At 39.8% G+C, this 18,121-nt stretch overlaps 1 protein-coding gene across 5 annotated transcripts in view; it reads left to right on the forward strand.

The window, feature by feature from the left end:
- PRDM5 (PR/SET domain 5) overlaps positions 1–18,121 on the forward strand; it is a 264,482-nt gene that overhangs the window by 85,585 nt on the left and 160,776 nt on the right. Inside the window, exon 1 of one of the 5 annotated variants that reach the window (XM_040237379.1) lies at positions 11,502–11,714. The exons of the other annotated variants lie outside the window; for them this stretch is intronic. Coding sequence (XP_040093313.1) covers positions 11,700–11,714 — 15 coding nt within the window. The 5' untranslated portion in view covers positions 11,502–11,699. Of the gene's footprint in view, positions 1–11,501; positions 11,715–18,121 lie in introns of those variants that run through there. 5 annotated transcript variants of the gene reach the window in all.

Consider the following 18,121-nt stretch of genomic DNA (forward strand, 5'->3'; position numbering starts at 1 on the left):
AACGCTCACTGGACGGAATGACGGGGCCTCAGGGGCCCGTCCTGACCTGTGCAGCAGCCTGGCTCCCGGGTACCTCGGTTGTTGGAGACCCAGGTGTGCGTGCATCTGCCTAGGCTGACCGAACATGGTTGACTGTGACGTTGTGCTGGCTGTGGCCATACGCTCTGGCTCCTCTTTGCCAAGATAACTCGGGCTTTACAGACACAAGAAATGTGCTGAGGAGAAGGTGTCTCCCTGTGCTCTGCAGGATGCTTTACTGGATACTGTGGTTTGGCAACCTTAAGAGTTAGCTGTGAGGTCATTATGATATTTGTGCTAAGCCACTTTTCAGCTTTTTCAGAGAAGCAGTTTTTGTGCAGGTCGGTTGCTACGTAAAGAACATATCTACATTCTGCCTACTGTGAGAAGTCTTTCAGAATGGAGATTGCTGGATTCTAGAAGGGAGTATCCCTAGAAATCATTTAAAAGGCTCATAGTTTTGCAACCCAGCAAAGCATTAACCAAAAGGAAGCCAGAGGGTTGAAGAGTGTGTGTTTTCTAAGTGATTTGGGGCCTTTGGTAACAGGGTTAGTGACAGTGAATGTATGAAGTAGAATTGAAAATAGAAATTCTGTTAAGTGGTTCTTCTCAGAGGACCAAAAGTGCTGAGTCCTCTATTTAATATTTAAATTAAATTTGTTACTCATTTAGGATTAACTTCTATTTAATATTTAGTTTAAAACTTTTAAAACTGAAAACTTAAAAAATGTTTAATTAAAAATATTCCCTTTACCTCTAGAACAGAAACCCAAACTATGTATTATATCGATGGTCTCACTTAGATAAATTATTTATTTACACATGTATTCCTGCCATTGGTCTGAGTTCCTCAAGAACAGTCTGTGTCAGTTCTGTTTGCTCTCCCACTGCCCACCCTGCACGGATGTGTCTAGTGGGGGCCCAGGGAGTGCCTACCGACCTGGCGCCCCTGCTAACTCTTGCTTCTCTCCTGATGCGGTGCGCCTAGCTGCATGTGACTTGTCAGTTTGGAAAGCCCTCATGTCTGTGTCCTTGGGAATAACAGAAAGCAAATGCTTCCACTTGAACTCTGGCCTGCAGTTTACGTGTATGTGAATATTTGGTCTGGCAGAGTGTTCATTTTCACTCTGTCCATGCTGACTGCGTATGGTATGTGTGTGCACATTTCAGCCTACAGTGTAGGCATTTTTATCTCTCAGCCAGATGACTGTGTGGCCAGTAGTGCCTCATCATTATGTCAAGTCTTTTTACACACATGACCACAGACCATCAGATTCTTAAATTCAGATACTCTGTTGTGTAATAGCTAGACAGTCCAGTCTGGACTAACTTAGAAACTTGGGATATAGAGTAATGAAATTGCAAAAGTTAAAGGGAATGGAGGGCTTTGCTGTGAAGTGGTAGGGTTCTTTCAATTCATACCTAACAGATGGAATAATGAGAGATTGATATTTGAGAATTAATCAGTATTGCTTTAAATATACTGGAACCTGGCCTCATCATTAGAGGGTTTAAGAAGAGATATGGTAGATATTAAAAAAAAAGTTTAAAATCTTTTAGCTACTAAAAAATATAGTGACAAGAAAAGGCATTTGTTATTGACACAGTGAAGCAAACAACATGAATACCTCATTTATCAGAGGAAGAAAGGAAACTAATGAATATGAATATTATATAAATTATATACATATTAATATGAAATAAAGTGTTAAAACTATAATCTAGACACCTACAGTTAAATATACATATACCAGTTGCTGCCAGGCAAGATTTTTTTGTGTGTGTGACCATAAAGAAGGAAATGGCTTTGTTTCTGTTTTTTAGAATTGGAGATACATTTTATGATGAGTTTTAGATTTATTTTTTTAATGAATGGTATTAAATAAACTGCAAAGTACAGGCAGTTTAATGCATATAAAACAAAACACTAGAATTACCAACATTTAGTTCTTTATCAGTGGAAGTTAGGTTTTCTAGTGTAATTTCTATTCAGAGAAAACTATCCAGTTCCTGAATAGGTTCCCATAAAAGATTCAGCCACTACTAAGCAATAAAAAGTAAAATGTGAAGTTCTGCATTCCATCATTAAACTGATGAAATATTCAAAGGAAGGTGTATGGTTTTTCTTAGAATTTATACACTGTATTCAGCTAAATATGTTGAATTTTAGACTTTGAAGAAATTGTTTCCCAAAGCCTTAGGAGAAATTTTGCTGTGGAACCTAATCCACTCGTCCTTCCTTGTGTCTTAGTCCTCTTTGAGAATCTCCCATGATTCACAGCTGACAGGTTGGGAGAAGGGGAAGGAAGCCTCCTGACGGTGTTGTCGGTTACTGTCTGTGGTGCTGCAGTGCACCAAGAGGGACGGAGTCCATAGAAGAGGTGCTCCACGAGTCAGGTGTGCTCCACAAGTCAAGTGTGCTCCACGAGTCAAGTGTGGCCTTTCTTTTCACTTGAAACTTTAAAGGAGTCTGGACAGTAGTTCAGTACGCCATTATCATGGCTGATTTATGTCAGGACTGTGCACATCTTTTGCTTACCAGTCATCCTTCAGCATGGAGAAGGGCATGGCAGCCCAGTCCTGTATTTTTACCTGAAGACTCCCATGGACAGAGGAGCCTGGCAGGCTACAGTCCATGGGGTCACAAAGAGTCAGACACGACTGAGCACATCCTTCAGCATCCATTGGGGAGTTGGTTCCAGGACCCCTGTGTACCCAAATCCACAAGTGTTCAAATCCCTTATATATAAAAGGGTACAGTACGGGCAGCCCTGTGTATCCTTGGATGTAGAACCCATGGTATGGGATACAGAGGGCCTACTGTATTTAATTAAATGGGCAATCAGGCTAATCATCTATGATCTCTTAAGTAGGTATTTAATGAACATTTTATTAAAGTCACCTCAGTGGGCAGAGATTAAAGCAGCACTTCCTGGTTTATTTTCCTGTGGTTAATGAAGTCCTTTGAGATATGGTTGGGTATACTTTATGGTGGTTTGCACAGCTGTGTGTTCTATTAGTTTTTTTTCATAAGAGACAGGAGCAAAAGGGGGCATGGCATTCTGACTAAGAGTTTATCCAACTCTTTTTCAAGCAATAGCATGTAAAGCCAGCTAGACTTATAAGAGCTTTCCCTATCTACTTAATTCTGTGCCCATTTCTTGACTATGGAATGCAGTGTGCTTTTATATAGCTTTTCTTTTTCTACTTTAAGTTCAGCTCAGTCGCTCAGTCATGTCCGACTTTGAGACCCCATGGACTGTAGCATGCCAGGCCTCCAGTGCCGAGTCCCAGAGTTTACTCAAAACTCCTGTCCATTGAGTCGGTGATGCCACCCAACCATCTCATCCTCTGTCATCCCCTTCTCCTCCTGCCCTCAATCTTTCCCAGCATCATGGTCTTTTCAAATGAGTCAGTTCTTCATATCAGGTGGCCAAAGTGTTGGGAGTTTCAGCTGCAACATCAGTCCTCCAGTGAATATTCAGGACTGATTTCCTTTAGGATGGACTGGTTGGATCTCCTTGCAATCCAAGAGATTCTCAAGAGTCTTCTCCAACACCACAGTTCAAAAGCATCAATTCTTCAGCTCTCAGCTTTCTTTATAGTCCAAATCTCACATCCATACATGACTACTGGAGAAAAAAAACATAGCTTTGGCTAGACGGACCTTTGTTGGCAAAGTAATGTCTCTGCTTTTTAATATGCTGTCTAGGTTGGTCATAACTTTCATCTTTTAATTTCATGGCTGCAGTCACCATCTGCAGTGATTTTGGAGCCCCCAGAAATAGTCTGTCACTGTTTCCACTGTTTCTCCATCTATTTGCCATGAAGTGATGGGACCAAAAGCCATGATCTTCGTTTTTTGAATGTTGAGTTTTAAGCCAACTTTTTCACTCTCCTCTTTCACTTTCATCAAGAGGCTCTTTAGTTCTTCTTTGCTTTTTGACATAAGGGTGGTATCGTCTGCATATCTGAGGTTTTCTACTTTATCAGATCTAAAATATATACTGCATTTATATGCTTGTATTCAACTTCTTTAAATATATTCTAATTTGTTTCAATTCAGTAGGTCCAATATTGTGTTGTATACAGGAGCGATACATAAAAATCCCTTGATATCCTTTGCACCTTGCTATTGAGTAACATATGTTAATACTGTGTTGACATCATTTAAAACCCATAGGAAACCCCATGGTATTTTTACCTTTAGAAAGTCAATCACTAATGAAAATAAAACAAAGCTAGTTATCCATGCTTATGAAATGAAGTTTCAAACTATGTCACTTTGACCCATTATAAAAATGTGTAGAATTTTGGCATTGGCATTATTTCATTTAATTCCAACAGTTTCCCCTAAAGTACAAGTATTACACCCATTTTGAAGATGAAAAAGCTGAACCCAAGTTTATAAAAACCTAGAATTGGTAGATCAGAGCTTTCTGCCTGTTAGTCTGACTTGCAGTTTTGGTATTCAGATCTTCCCAGAATGACGAGGATGCCGAACCTGGTAGTCAGTTTTTCTCCAGAAGACTCAAAGGAATACATGCACATTTTAAAACAGTGATGAATATATACTTCAAATAACATTTTAAATTTCACCATTCTGTACATACTGTCTCCAGGACTTAGTTATTTCATAACTGAAAGTTTGTACCTTGTTTACCAGCTTCATGCATTTAGCCATTAAATACATTTTTTAATAAATTGCAGTAATGTTTACAGTTGACCTATTGCCAGAATTAGTGAGATATGTAACTATGAAACATACAGGAGAAATCTCAAGTGGAGGTTATTTGGGATTGAGTATACTTTGTTTGGGAGGTTCAGTGGTCAGGGGTGTGTTTCTATAAAAGAATGTAAGTAACCTGTTTTAATGTTTGGAAATACTTGAAAATTAAAAAGATGTTCTAAGAAGATACGTTTTTCATTTATTTTGGTGAATGTTAAGAAAAGTGACATAAGTATTACTTATAGATTATCCCAACTTCTGACATCAGGCTTGCACGCCTACTTAAAGCTACACCCGTTCTCACTTCTTTCTCCCACGTAGAAAAAGGTCCCTCTTCTTTCTTAAGAACAAGCCTTCCATCTGTGTTCCGCCCTCTGATGAATATTTACAATGTAGATTATCCGTTTTCTCCATTTGATACTTACCCTCTCACACTCAACAGGGTTCTTCTCATTGCTTTCAGATATTCAGGCTTTTCTTTCTTTTTTGAAATCTTTCTTTCCCTCTTGATGCCGTATTCCTTTCCAGTGTGGATCCTTTCTCCTTCCCTGAATTATCCCTTGCCGTGTTTCCCTTTTTCTCACCATCGATACACTCCTCAAGCCACACTGACCATGGTTTTGCCTTTCTCACGTCACCCCTCCTCTCCAGGTCACTTAGCCCCTTGAGGCTTTTTGGACCTCCTTTTGCTGGATCTTTGCAGAGCATTAGGTGTTGTTGACAAGTGCCTCTCTCCTGAAATGTTTCTTCCTTTGGCTTCTCTGAATCCATCTACCACCCTACCCACTCTTTTTCTTTTTTTTTTTCTCCTCTTCCTCCTTTCCTTCCTTCCTTCCTTTCCTTCCAGCTTATATTCTTTTGCCAGCCGTTAAATGTCTGAGTTCTTTCCTTTGCTAGATTCTTCCTATTTGTGTCCTTTGAATCTGAGCTAACTGTCCTGAATCCTGGACAAAGTCAGCTCTCTCCCATTACTTACTCCAAAAGCACCATTCCTCTCTGTCCTCATATTCATAAAGTCATTTTCCATTTCTCTGGTGGTTGATTAATGGCACTGAGAATTGATTAATACCACTGTCAGTCTCTAAGCTGTTTGAGGATAGGCAGTGTATCTGTTTTATTTCACTACATTATACTTAGTATTTCCATAGTTCTTGGTACATACAATGCTCAATTTTTTTTAATGAATTATTTACCTCTATCAGAAGTGTTTCATTTAGTTAAAAACTAATGTCTAGGTTTTACTTTATTTTTTTCCTATACATTCTATGGTAGCAGTATAACATCTTAAATTTTAAGTTTGATTTTATTGGGGTTCTCCAGAGAAACAGAATAAATAGGATGTTTGTTTGTATGTATATAAAGAGATACCTTGCAGGGAATTGGCTTCACATGATTGTGGAGGCTGGCAAGTCCCAAGAGCTGCAGGGTGAGTCAGCAAGCTGCAGACCAGGGGAGCAGATGCTCCAGCTCTGGCCTGCCTGAGGGCCTGAGACCCGGATAACCAGTGGTGCCGTGTAAGTCTGAAAGGCCCTCAAGCTTGAGACATGGGAAGAGCCAGTGTTTCACCCTGAGTCCAGTGTCCCTCTTTGAAGACAGTCAGGCAGGAGGAATCTTTCTCACTCTCTGGAAAGTCAGCCTTCATTCTGTTCAAGTCTTCAGCTGATTAGATGAGAGGCCCACCCATACCATGAAGGGCAATCAACTTTACTCTGTCTACTAATCCACATGTTAATTGTATCCAGCAACACTCACATTGACACACCCAGTCTGGATACCCTGTGGTCCAGTTAAGTTGACACATGAAATATACCATCACATTTTTCAAATATCTTATAGGTTTCTACTTTCAGTCTTTTTTCCTGTCACTTGAGCCTGATCAGATTACCTTGTAATTTTCCTCAAATGATGCAGTTCACAGGGCAGGTTTAGTCTGTGCCTCACTTCTCAGCTCTTCCATGTGTTGAAGCTGGTTTTTCTGTCTAGTTGGTGTTCTGCAACTTTCCTGTAATCCCCAGGGTTCTAGTTAGGATTTTTCTTTTCATAGCATGACTGTACACTCTGCGATGCAGTGACTTTGTTATTGTTGTTTTCCCTACTTTAATAAACCCGTTTCCTCATGATCTTATCTTGTCCAGAGCCCACCCAGCTTGTGAATTTCAAATGCTGTTGTGAAACTACCTCCTAAAATTCTGCAGCTGCTACTCTGTACAACTGTCTTGGCCTTTTCTTGTTCTTCATTTTAATTTAACCAGATTGTTCTGTTACCACCGAGCGCACTTAAAGCCCTTAAGGGCAGGAACGAAAATGGGCTTGCTTGTGAGTGTGAGTATCCTGTAATCGTCTGCACATTGTGTACTGATTGTGTCGGAAGAATATTCAGTTTCTCTAATAGGTTTTCACATTAACTCTAGGTTTGTTGAGTTGGGTATGCTTGTTCTGACTTAGGTCTTCTTTTTGGGGAGCACATCTGCTTGTCTAATTGGTTCTCTTATTTCCAGTTGGTTAACGTGTTCCCGTTGTTGGCTAAATTTTTAATTCTTAAGAATGTGTTAGGAAGGGGAGATGGATTCTGCAACTCTTTTTGTGGTGAGTTCCACTTTCCTGAATGACATTCTTGCTTTTACTGTCATATTAATTCAGAAGGAAATTACAGTTTTTTCCCTTCCTTTTTTGATAGTCTTCAGTAAGCAAGACATTGCATCAGTATTGAGATTCATACAAGGAGGAATATGATAAAGGGTCTGCCCGAAGAGAGCTAACAGTCTTTGGAAAAGGGAGGAGGCAGAAGAAAAGAGAGGTCTGTGCTTAGCTATTTTTTTTTTTTTGCAACTTCTACTAATTAATATTTGGTGAGTGATAATTTTATATCATATGGGTAAATCATCTCTTCCCCTGTGACACTTTACAGCCCTAATGGGGATACAGCTAAATAAATGCAGATCATGGTGTTAAATAGTTTGAGAGAGCCGGCCTAGATGGTTAGGGAAGAATGTTTGCAGGACCTAGAGTCTAGCTTGCTTATATCATAATTCGGTTCAAACTCTCTTTTCTGATGTGATAGGGATAGTGTGTCCTAGTAGGAATCACAGAACTGACATTTCAACCAGCTTATCTTGTTTTATGAATATATATTTATTTTCCAGTGTTTTTGCTTCTGCATTTAGGTTCTTTCACTAGAGTTTGCTACCATATTTTTTTTCATAACCACTCTGTATAGTATCTAGTTTTACTAAAACACCAAAAGGTAAGCCTTAAAAAACCTGTCAGATTACACAAAACAAAGCAATTATAAACGATGGGAGGAAATCATAAAACTGGTCAGCTTCTGCAGTCAAGTTACTTTGCAGGGTTCTTTTCAAAACTGTCAGTTGATTTTCTTAGACACTACTGAGTTTTTTCTGACTCATACATTTTTGCTGTATGTAATGTTTTTAGCTAAGTTACCTAAGTGTAGTAACTTTTACCAGTGGCATAAACAGGTGTGGGAACAAACACAACCGCCTCTGGAGACTCAGGCAAGCGAGTCAGGGGGTGAAGACAGAAGTGCGCAGGCACACCAGGAAGCAGGCTGCTGATGGAGAGGACTGGCCCGGGCCTCATCCGGCAGATTGTAGGGTGTACAGGGTGTCAGGGAATCTGGGGAGTCAGTCAGGTGAAGGTCAGTTAAAAGAGGTTCTAATATAAAATACAGCAAATAAAGGCATGAAATCTTGCCTTTTGCAGATTGGATGGAACTCAAATGGCACTATACTAAGTGAAATAAGTCAGAGGAACACAGATGCTGTATGATACATCACTTACATGGGGAATCTAAAAAATAATACAACAAACTAGTGACTATAACATGAAGATGCAGACTCACAGAGAAAGAGAACAGTGGTGAGAGAGGGGAAGGGCTGGGGAAGTCAGAGGTACAAACTGTTGGGTGTAAGGTAGCCTCCCAATTATATTGTACAACACAGGGACTATAGCCAGCATTTTGCAGTAACTGTAAATGGAAAGTAACCTTTAAACATTGAACATAAAAATAGTACAGATATACTGTAGGAACAAAATATGCCTTCTAATGTATATAAAATATTTATTAGGTACCCTATTCTCCATAGTATGGCCTTCTAAAACATTTTAGCCTGTCAATATTGATAACTTATCTTTAGATAAAATAGCTGAAGTATACATTTTCCTCCTGTGAAGAGTTAGTTTCTTAGGATCACTTTGCTTCTTTTCTTTCTTTCTTTTTTATTTTACTTTACAATTCTGTATTGGTTTTGCCATACATTGCTATATAGCAAATTTTTCTTTTTATTCTTCTCACTGCTTCTGTTTATTTTTTTTCTCTGTGATGTCAGATTTGTTTCTTAAGATGCCTCAAGCATTACTGTCTTTTCTTGAACCCCTCAGAGGAAGACATATATATTTGTAATTGATTTTCTTTGTTTATAGACTTAATTTTTGTTTACGTGGTATCCTGTTTCCTGGAATCATATTAAATTTTTTTCTTGCCATGTGACTGATTATGAGCTGGGATTAGAAAAGAAACAATGTTATTTGCATTTGTTTGAAACTTTGTTTTTCTGACAGAACCTTTGATGCATTCTAAACGCAAAATTAGCTTATCCTGCACTGTTCACTATTACTTTCCTTGATTGCAAGATGTTTTCTTCTTACTCTTAAAGAAAATATTGTTAAAAAATATTATTTTGCTTAAGTTATTGCAGAAGTCTTATTGTATAAGACAGGGCTTCCCTTGTGGCTCAGATGGTAAAACATCTACCTACACTACAGAAGACCTGGGCTTGATCCCTGGGTTGGGAAGATCCTCTGTAGAAGGAAATGGCAACCCACTCTAGTACTCTTGCCTGGAAAACCCCATGGACGGAGGAGCCCGGTAGGCTGCAGTCCATGGGGTCACAAAGAGTCGGACATGACTGAGTGACTTCACTTCACTTCATTGTATAAGTCAACTTTTGCCAAGAAGACTGCCCTAAGACAACCCTAAACTCTTAGTGGTTTATAGCAATGAAGATTTATCTCTTGTTCACACAAGTATGGGCTGCTGGAAGCTGCAGTTCTAGCCACAGCTCGATTCCACATGGGTCTGAAGGAACAGCCCTCAATGGGGCCTGCATTTTCTTGGCAGAGGGGAAAGAGAAGTGACCCAAACATGTGATGACTCTGAATGCTCTCCCTTGGACATGGTTCATTTTGCTTCTGATCACATTTCATGGGTCAGTGCAGCTCACCTGGTCAGACCTGAAACAGTCAGCCCCACCCTCCAGGCAGCACTCGAGAGAGCCACAGGCTTGGGATGCTGTGGTGTGTTATGTCTCATTTTAAGGATTTTGGGTTTTATTGTTAGCGCAATATTGATAGACATGTTTGGTGAATTTTGCTGTGGAAATGATTTTTTTCCTGATTTTTTTTTTTTGTTGGTTTTGTGTATGGAGCTCTATAGAATTGATGTGGAGACTGATTCAGGATTTTAGTAAGGAAAAGTTAAGTGAGAGGATATTAAATGTAAAATCCTTACTGTTTCATTATATTTTCTTTTCTCCACCTTCATCACTTCTGTTCTACTTGTATTGATTATTGAGTAGAAGTCCAAACTTTGGAAGTGGAAGTCTCCTCACATTAGCATTGACTGCTTGAATGTTTAAGACCAAGAGTTGTTCTGAAGCTATTTCCTTTTGTGCTGATTACCTATAAGTCATTCTTAGTCAGATAGTTTGAATTTTCAGTTCACTGCCTTTCTGATACACAATGAATTGGGCCGTTGCCAATTTCAAAATCATGGTTTTCTTGCATAGTCCACATGTGGACAATAGTCTGCCAACAAGTAAACAAAAACCAAGTTAACTTACAGACCAATGCAGCTGGAATACCAAGTCACCCGTGGCCACTCCTGGAGTTAACGTTTATTAACACAGTGAGGATTAGTATTTTCTTCAGAACAGGAGACAGTTACTTTTGCTGTTTTGAAATAGCAGAACTGAATCTCAGATACATGAGTTTAGGAAATCTAACCTCATGAGGTCTGGTACTTGAGAAGGGACAATGGGCAAACTCTCAGAGAAAGTTGAAGTTTATAAGTAATGTTGGATGTTGAAGGGAGATAGGGAATTTGGTTATATCTCTTAGATATCCAGGAGTAAATGTTTTGAGATGGTGATAGAATCAGAAAGGGTTAGTCTGAAGGCATGGTTAGTTTATTTGATCCTAACTATACTGCAGATGGTGATTGCAGCCATGAAATTAAAAGACGCTTACTCCTTGGAAGAAAAGTTATGACCAACCTAGATAGTATATTCATGGAATATATTCTTGGAAAAGACTCTGATGCTGGGAGGGATTGGGGGCAGGCGGAGAAGGGGATGACAGAGGATGAGATGGCTGGATGGCATCATTGACTCGATGTTCGTGAGTCTGAGTGAACTCTGGGAGTTGGTGATGGACAGGGAGGCCGGGCGTGCTGCGATTCATGGGGTCTCAGAGTCGAACATGACTGAGCGACTGAACTGAACTGATGGCCAGAGTACAGAAGCAGTCACTTTGATTAAATCTTATCAAGCGATGCCTTATATTATCTGATGTCATTTTCAAAGAGGGGACCTCTAACCTCACAAGGTTGTATATTCCAGCTTTTCCTTGACATCCTTGTTAAGTGTTTCTCTCAATTCCATACCAGCCTTCCTTCCAGTTGGGTGAAGCCCAAGAGGAAAAGCAATGATCACGTCAGCCTATAGGCATACTATTCCCTTCAGATTCATTGACTTGGTTCTCAGAAAGATGAATGTATTTTATTTGTGCTTGAATCCAGCTCTGGAAGGAGTGAGATAATAAAGTTCATCTCCATCATTTTCCAGAGGTGATAGGAGACGTGCCTGAGGAGAAAGAACCCCAGAGTGGGAAAACCAGAGTCATCTTTGCCTCCTGATTAAGTGTTCTTTCTTTGATGACCACTGTTCATGTAAGCAGCTACTCTAAGAATATATTCAGATCAGGTGTAGATAGACAGTAGAGTGGAATTGTTTTCCTATACGTGAGATTGAGATAACGTAGTAAACAGTAGTTTCTGAGCCCAGTGTTTAACCAAATAAAGAAAATTATTTTGTGAGTCATTGAAAAATAAAAAGAACAAAAAGTTATATGGGAACAAATTCCCTTTAGCTTTTAAATTCATTGGGTTATTTTAGGTTCATTTGGAAAATGTTTTTTTTTTTTTTTTTTCACAAAAAATTTTTGTAAGGAAAAAAAAAAGAAAACCTTAAAGAATTTAATTTTGTGGTGGGTTTTTTTTTTTTTTTTTTTTTGGAGAGACAAAATGATCTTTTATTTTTTTGGTTTTACAAAAAAGTTTTTACAAAAGTTTTATTTTATTTATTTTATTTTTTTTTATTTTTTATTTATTTATTTATTTATTTTTAATTTTTACTTTACAATTCTGTATTGGTTTTGGCATAGATTGACATGAATCCACCACAGGTGTACATGCGTTTATTCACTAAACTTGTAATTGTAACTGCATACATTAAGTAATTCTACTTCATTCATGGCTTAATCATGTGAGTTCTTCTCATTGTGATTCTGGTGTCAGGTTCTAGACTGGCTCCAGTATTTACTGTGTATGATTCTTTACGATTCATTTCTCATCTCTGAGCCTCAGTTTTTCCATATGTAAAATGTGGGCTGATCAGAGGAGTTTCTGTTGGAGATGGGACCCTGATGCCAACCATCTCCTAAGTGCCTACTGTCTCCTAGATACACTTTATATAGTCTGTATTTTTAAATCGTTGAAACAACTCTTTGAGCTCTATGTACTGTTGGCTGTATTTTATAGATTAGGTGACTGAGAGAAGATAAGCTTTCGGAAGAATGTATAGCTAGTAGGTTATGTCCTTGGGTCCCAAGCCATGTTTTTCTCCCTCAAAAACAGAGTCTGTCTGTCCAGTGGAGCTGACATTTCTGTCTGTATGTCGTAGGGCTACTGTGACAATCTGATGAAATAAGATGCCTGAAAACCGTGAGGAAATTGCAAGTGCTGTGTCAGTGTGAGATGGTATTTCTTCTGAGTGTTTTTAGCCACTGTCAGAAGTTAGCAGTTAAGGGCCAAGGCACAAAGAAGTCTAGGAGTGTTGTTTTTTCCTGCTCTGTGTAGGCAGAAGTTGAGGCCCACGGGGATAAGGAAGGTGTCCACACACCAGAAAGTGGCAGGATAGTCTTAAGTTCCTACTGTGACTACAAAGCCCACTGTCCTTGTACTTCTCTCCAGGCCTGAATCCTTGCTCTAGAGTCGGGGCTGGGATTCCTTTGTCCACGGATTGATTCTTGTGATGAAATTTCTTATTCGCTGTGCAAGATACCTTGATATGGCAAGAACAGGTTACTAGTGTGGGATGAGATACTGATGTTGATCAGTTCAGTTCAGTTCAGTCGCTCAGTCGTGTCCGACTCTTTGCGACCCCATGAATCACAGCACGCCAGGCCTCCCTGTCCATCACCAACTCCCGGAGTTCACTCAGACTCACGTCCATCGAGTCACTGATGCCATCCAGCCATCTCATCCTCGGTTGTCCCCTTCTCCTCCTGCCCACAATCCCTCCCAGCATCAAAGTCTTCTCCAGTGAGTCAGCTCTTCTCATGAGGTGGCCAAAGTACTGGAGTTTCAGCTTTAGCATCATTCCTTCCAAAGAAATCCCCAGGTTGATCTCCTTTAGGATGGACTGGTTGGATCTCCTTGCAGTCCAAGGGACTCTCAAGAGTCTTCTCCAACACCACAGTTCAAAAGCATCAATTCTTCAGCGCTCAGCTTTCTTCACAGTCCAACTCTCACATCCATACATGACCACTGGAAAAACCATAGCCTTGACTAGATGGACCTTAGTTGGCAAAGTAATGTCTCTGCTTTTGAATATGCTATCTAGGTTGCTCATAACTTTTCTTCCAAGGAGTAAGCGTCTTTTAATTTCATGGCTGCAGTCACCATCTGCAGTGATTTTGGAGCCCCCAAAAATAAAGTCTGACACTGTTTCCACTGTTTCCCCATCTATTTGCCATGGAGTGATGGGACCAGATGCCATGATCTTCGTTTTCTGAATGTTGAGCTTTAAGCCAACTTTTTCACTCTCCTCTTTCACTTTCTTCAAGAGGCTTTTTAGCTCCTCTTCACTTTCTGCCATAAGGGTGGTGTCATCTGCATATCTGAGGTTATTGATATTTCTCCCGGCAATCTTGATTCCAGCTTGTGTTTCTTCAGGTCCAGCGTTTCTCATGATGTACTCTGCGTGTAAGTTAAATAAGCAAGGTGACAATATACAGCCTTGACATACTCCTTTTCCTATTTGGAACCAGTCTGTCATTCCATGTCCAGTTCTAACTGTTGCTTCCTGGCCTGCATACAGATTTCTCAAGAGGCAGGTTAGGTGGTCTTGTATTCCCATCTCTTTCAGAATTTTCCACAGTTTATTGTGATCCACACAGTCAAAGGCTTTGGCATAGTCAATAAAGCAGAAAGAGATGTTTTTCTGGAACTCTCTTGCTTTTTCCAGGATCCAGCGGATGTTGGCAATTTGATCTCTGGTTCCTCTGCCTTTTCTAAAACCAGCTTGAACATCTGGAAGTTCATGGTTCACGTATTGCTGAAGCCTTGCTTGTAGAATTTTGAGCATTACTTTATTAGCGTGTGAGATGAGTGCAATTGTGCGGTAGTTTGAGCATTCTTTTGCATTGCCTTTCATTGGAATTGGAATGAAAACTGACCTTTTCCAGTCCTGTGGCCACTGCTGAGTTTTCCAAATTTGCTGGCATATTGAGTGCAGTACTTTCACAGCATCATCTTTCAGGATTTGAAATAGCTCTACTGGAATTCCATCACCTCCACTAGCTTTGTTTGTAGTGATACTTTCTAAGACCCACTTGACTTTACATTCCAAGATGTCTGGCTCTAGATGAGTGATCACACCATCGTGATTATTTGGGTCGTGAAGATCTTTTTTGTACAGTTCTTCTGTGTATTCTTGCCATCTCTTCTTAAGGTAAGAGAAATTCAAGTAAGATGGTAGATGTTGCAAGAGGGCATCAGAGGGCAGACACACTGAAACCATACTCACAGAAATCTAGTCAATCTAAGCACACTAGGACCACAGCCTTATCTAACTCAATGAAACTAAGCCATGCCTGTGGGGCAACCCAAGACGGGTGGGTCATGATGGAGAAGTCTGACAGAATGTGGTCCGCTGGAGAAGGGAATGGCAAACCACTTCAGTATTCTTGCCTTGAGAACCCCATGAACAGTAGGAAAAGGCAAAATGATAGGATACTGAAAGAGGTACTCCCCAGGTCAGTAGGTGCCCAATATGCTACTGGAGATCAGTGGAGAAATAACTCCAGAAAGAATGAAGGGTTGGAGCCAAAGGAAAAACAATACCCAGCTGTGGATGTGACTGGTGATAGAAGCAAGGTCCAATGCTGTAAAGAGCAATATTGCATAGGAACCTGGAATGTCAGGTCCATGAATCAAGGCAAATTGGAAGTGGTCAAACAGGAGATGGCAAGAGTGAACGTCGACATTCTAGGAATCAGTGAACTAAAATGGAGTGAAATGGGTGAATTTAACTTAGATGACCATTATATCTACTACTGTGGGCAAGAATCCCTTAGAAGAAATGGAGTAGCCATCATGGTCAACAGAAGAGTCTGAAATGCAGTACTTGGGTGCAATCTCAAAAAGGACAGAATGATCTCTGTTCGTTTCCAAGGCAAACCATTCAATATCACAGTAATCCAAGTCTATCCCCCAACCAGTAACGCTGAAGAAGCTGAAGTGGAATGGTTCTATGAAGACCTACAAGACCTTTTAGAACTAACACCCAAAAAAGATGTCCTTTTCATTCTAGGGGACTGGAATGCAAAAGTAGGAAGTCAAGAAACACGTGGAGTAACAGGCAAATTTGGCCTTGGAATGTGGAATGAAGCAGGGCAAAGACAGAGTTTTGCCAAGAAAATGCACTGGTCATAGCAAACACCCTCTTCCAACAACGCAAGAGAAGACTCTACACATGGACTTCACCAGATGGTCAACACCAAAATCAGATTGATTGTATTCTTTGCAGCCAAAGACGGAGAAGCTCTATACAGTCAACAAGAACAAGGCCAGGAGCTGACTATGGCTCAGATCATGAACTCCTTATTACCAAATTCAGACTTAAATTGAAGAAAACAGAGAAAACCGCTAGACCATTCAGGTATGAACTAAATCAAATCCCTTATGATTATACAGTGGAAATGAGAAATAGGTTTAAGGGCCTAGATCTGATAGATAGAGTGCCTGATGAACTATGGAATGAGGTTCATGACATTGTACAGGAGACAGGGATCAAGACCATCCCCATGGAAAAGAAATGCACAAAAGCAAAATGGCTGTCTGGGGAGACCTTACAAATAGCTGTGAAAAGAAGAGAAGCGAAAAGCAACAGAGAAAAGGAAAGATATAAGCGTCTGAATGCAGAGTTTGAAAGAAAAGCAAGAAGAGATGAGAAAGCCTTCTTCAGCGATCAGTGGAGAGAAATAGAGGAAAACAACAGAATGGGAAAGACTAGAGATCTCTTCAAGAAAATGAGAGATACCAAGGGAACATTTCATGCAAAGATGGGTTTGGTAAAGGACAGAAATGGTATGGACTGATGTTGATAGTAGAGTTTTTATTGAAGACCATTTCCACTAAATTAATCCACTCAAAATTCATGACAGTGAATACATCTGTTTATATGGCTATCCTTCTATACTTGCTGAATTCAAAAATGATTCTTTTGGTGCATATGGATTTTGGAGGAGCTCCCCCCCCACCGCCTCAAGAAAATGCTCTGTAGTTGCCTTACCACATAAAACTTCCCCTGACTTTCGTGTTGAATCATCCCAGCCAGATTATTGCTTTTCTCTGGATTTGTCTTCATTACATAAATTTGTTCAGAAATCTTGAAATCAGAAAATATGCCTATCAGAAAAGTTTTTTTTGTGTTAAGTTTGCCTGTAAATATGAATTTTGTAATGATATCAAAGTGATGAATCTAATGAATTCCAAGCTGCCATTGTATTTTTCAGCTGTCTTAAACAGATCGGAATTCTATTATGCTTTTTTATCAGAATGTATTGACTGTCCCAAGAGCTTTGCAAATAGTTTATTATCTAAAATAATTTTTTTCCTGTTGGATATTTTGAATGACTCTAACTTTGTAGATTTGTTGAAGAATAGTAATTAACTTGAGGGAATTCCCTGGAAGTCCAGTGGTTAGGATTCTGCACTTTCACTGTTGAGGCTCTGGGTTCGATCCCTGATCAGGGAACTAGGATCTTGCAGCCTGAGCTGTGTGGCCACAGGAAAAAAGAAAAACATTAGTTACTAGCTTTGTAACAGCCAAATTGACTAATATTCTTGGGCGCCTGAGTGAAACCACATTAAAATACATTTGTACATACAGAGAAGGTTTAAAGCAAAGTTTTTTAGTTGGTGTTTCAGTTTGAATCTGTAAGAATTATTATTAAATAGAGTAACATCTGTGAATGCTTGAGGGAAACTTCATCACCTTGTAGTCCTCCTTGACTCTTCTCTCACACTGCATATTCAGTCTGTCAGGAAACGGTGTCAGCTTTCTCTTCATATCATATTCAGAATCTGATTCCTTCTCGCCATCTCCACTATTTCCCTGCCATAATCCTCTCAAGTTACCATTATACATTACTTAGGTTACTGTAATAGCCTCCCACCAAAAGTAAATGAAGGAGGATATTAGTAATCTTTTTACTAATAAGTGCTTTTCTTCTGTAGACACAAATATTTTAGTGTTCATTTTTACTGTGCATTTTTAAAATATTGAGCAAATTAGGAGTATAGGTTATGTCGTGGGGGATACATGGCAATTCTTGTTCACTTCCTAGAGGAAACCAACTTTGGGGAGACAACTATCTTTGGGGAGACATATTAGAATGTCATTGATCACGTGAATTAATGATGAAAACCACAGAAATAAATTGCAGGTGTCCAATTGAAGAGCTCCTAGAATCTACGTGAGTTTAGTAGATTAGAGAAGGTTCTGTGGAGGATGAACATGAGCTGTGTCTCACACAATGCTGAGAAGTTGCGGCAGGAAGGTCAGGTGGCGTGTCTGCAGTTGTATCAATATTAGGTGGAATGAGCTCAGTCTTTTCTGAGAGGCATTACACTGGTTGGACTGAAGAATAGGAGGCAGGTTCATCTGAAGGATTGTTGGGGGTGAGGGGACGAAGTGGGTTTAGGCCAGCAGCTGGGAAGCTGTTGGAGCCATGTTTGGGGGCTGGACCGGCTCTCTGCGTGAGCCTCCTGAGCTGGCGTTGCACATGCGC

This window comes from Oryx dammah, unplaced genomic scaffold (genome assembly GCF_014754425.2).
Source record: "Oryx dammah isolate SB20612 unplaced genomic scaffold, SCBI_Odam_1.1 HiC_scaffold_3, whole genome shotgun sequence".
Taxonomy (NCBI): Eukaryota; Metazoa; Chordata; class Mammalia; order Artiodactyla; family Bovidae; genus Oryx; species Oryx dammah.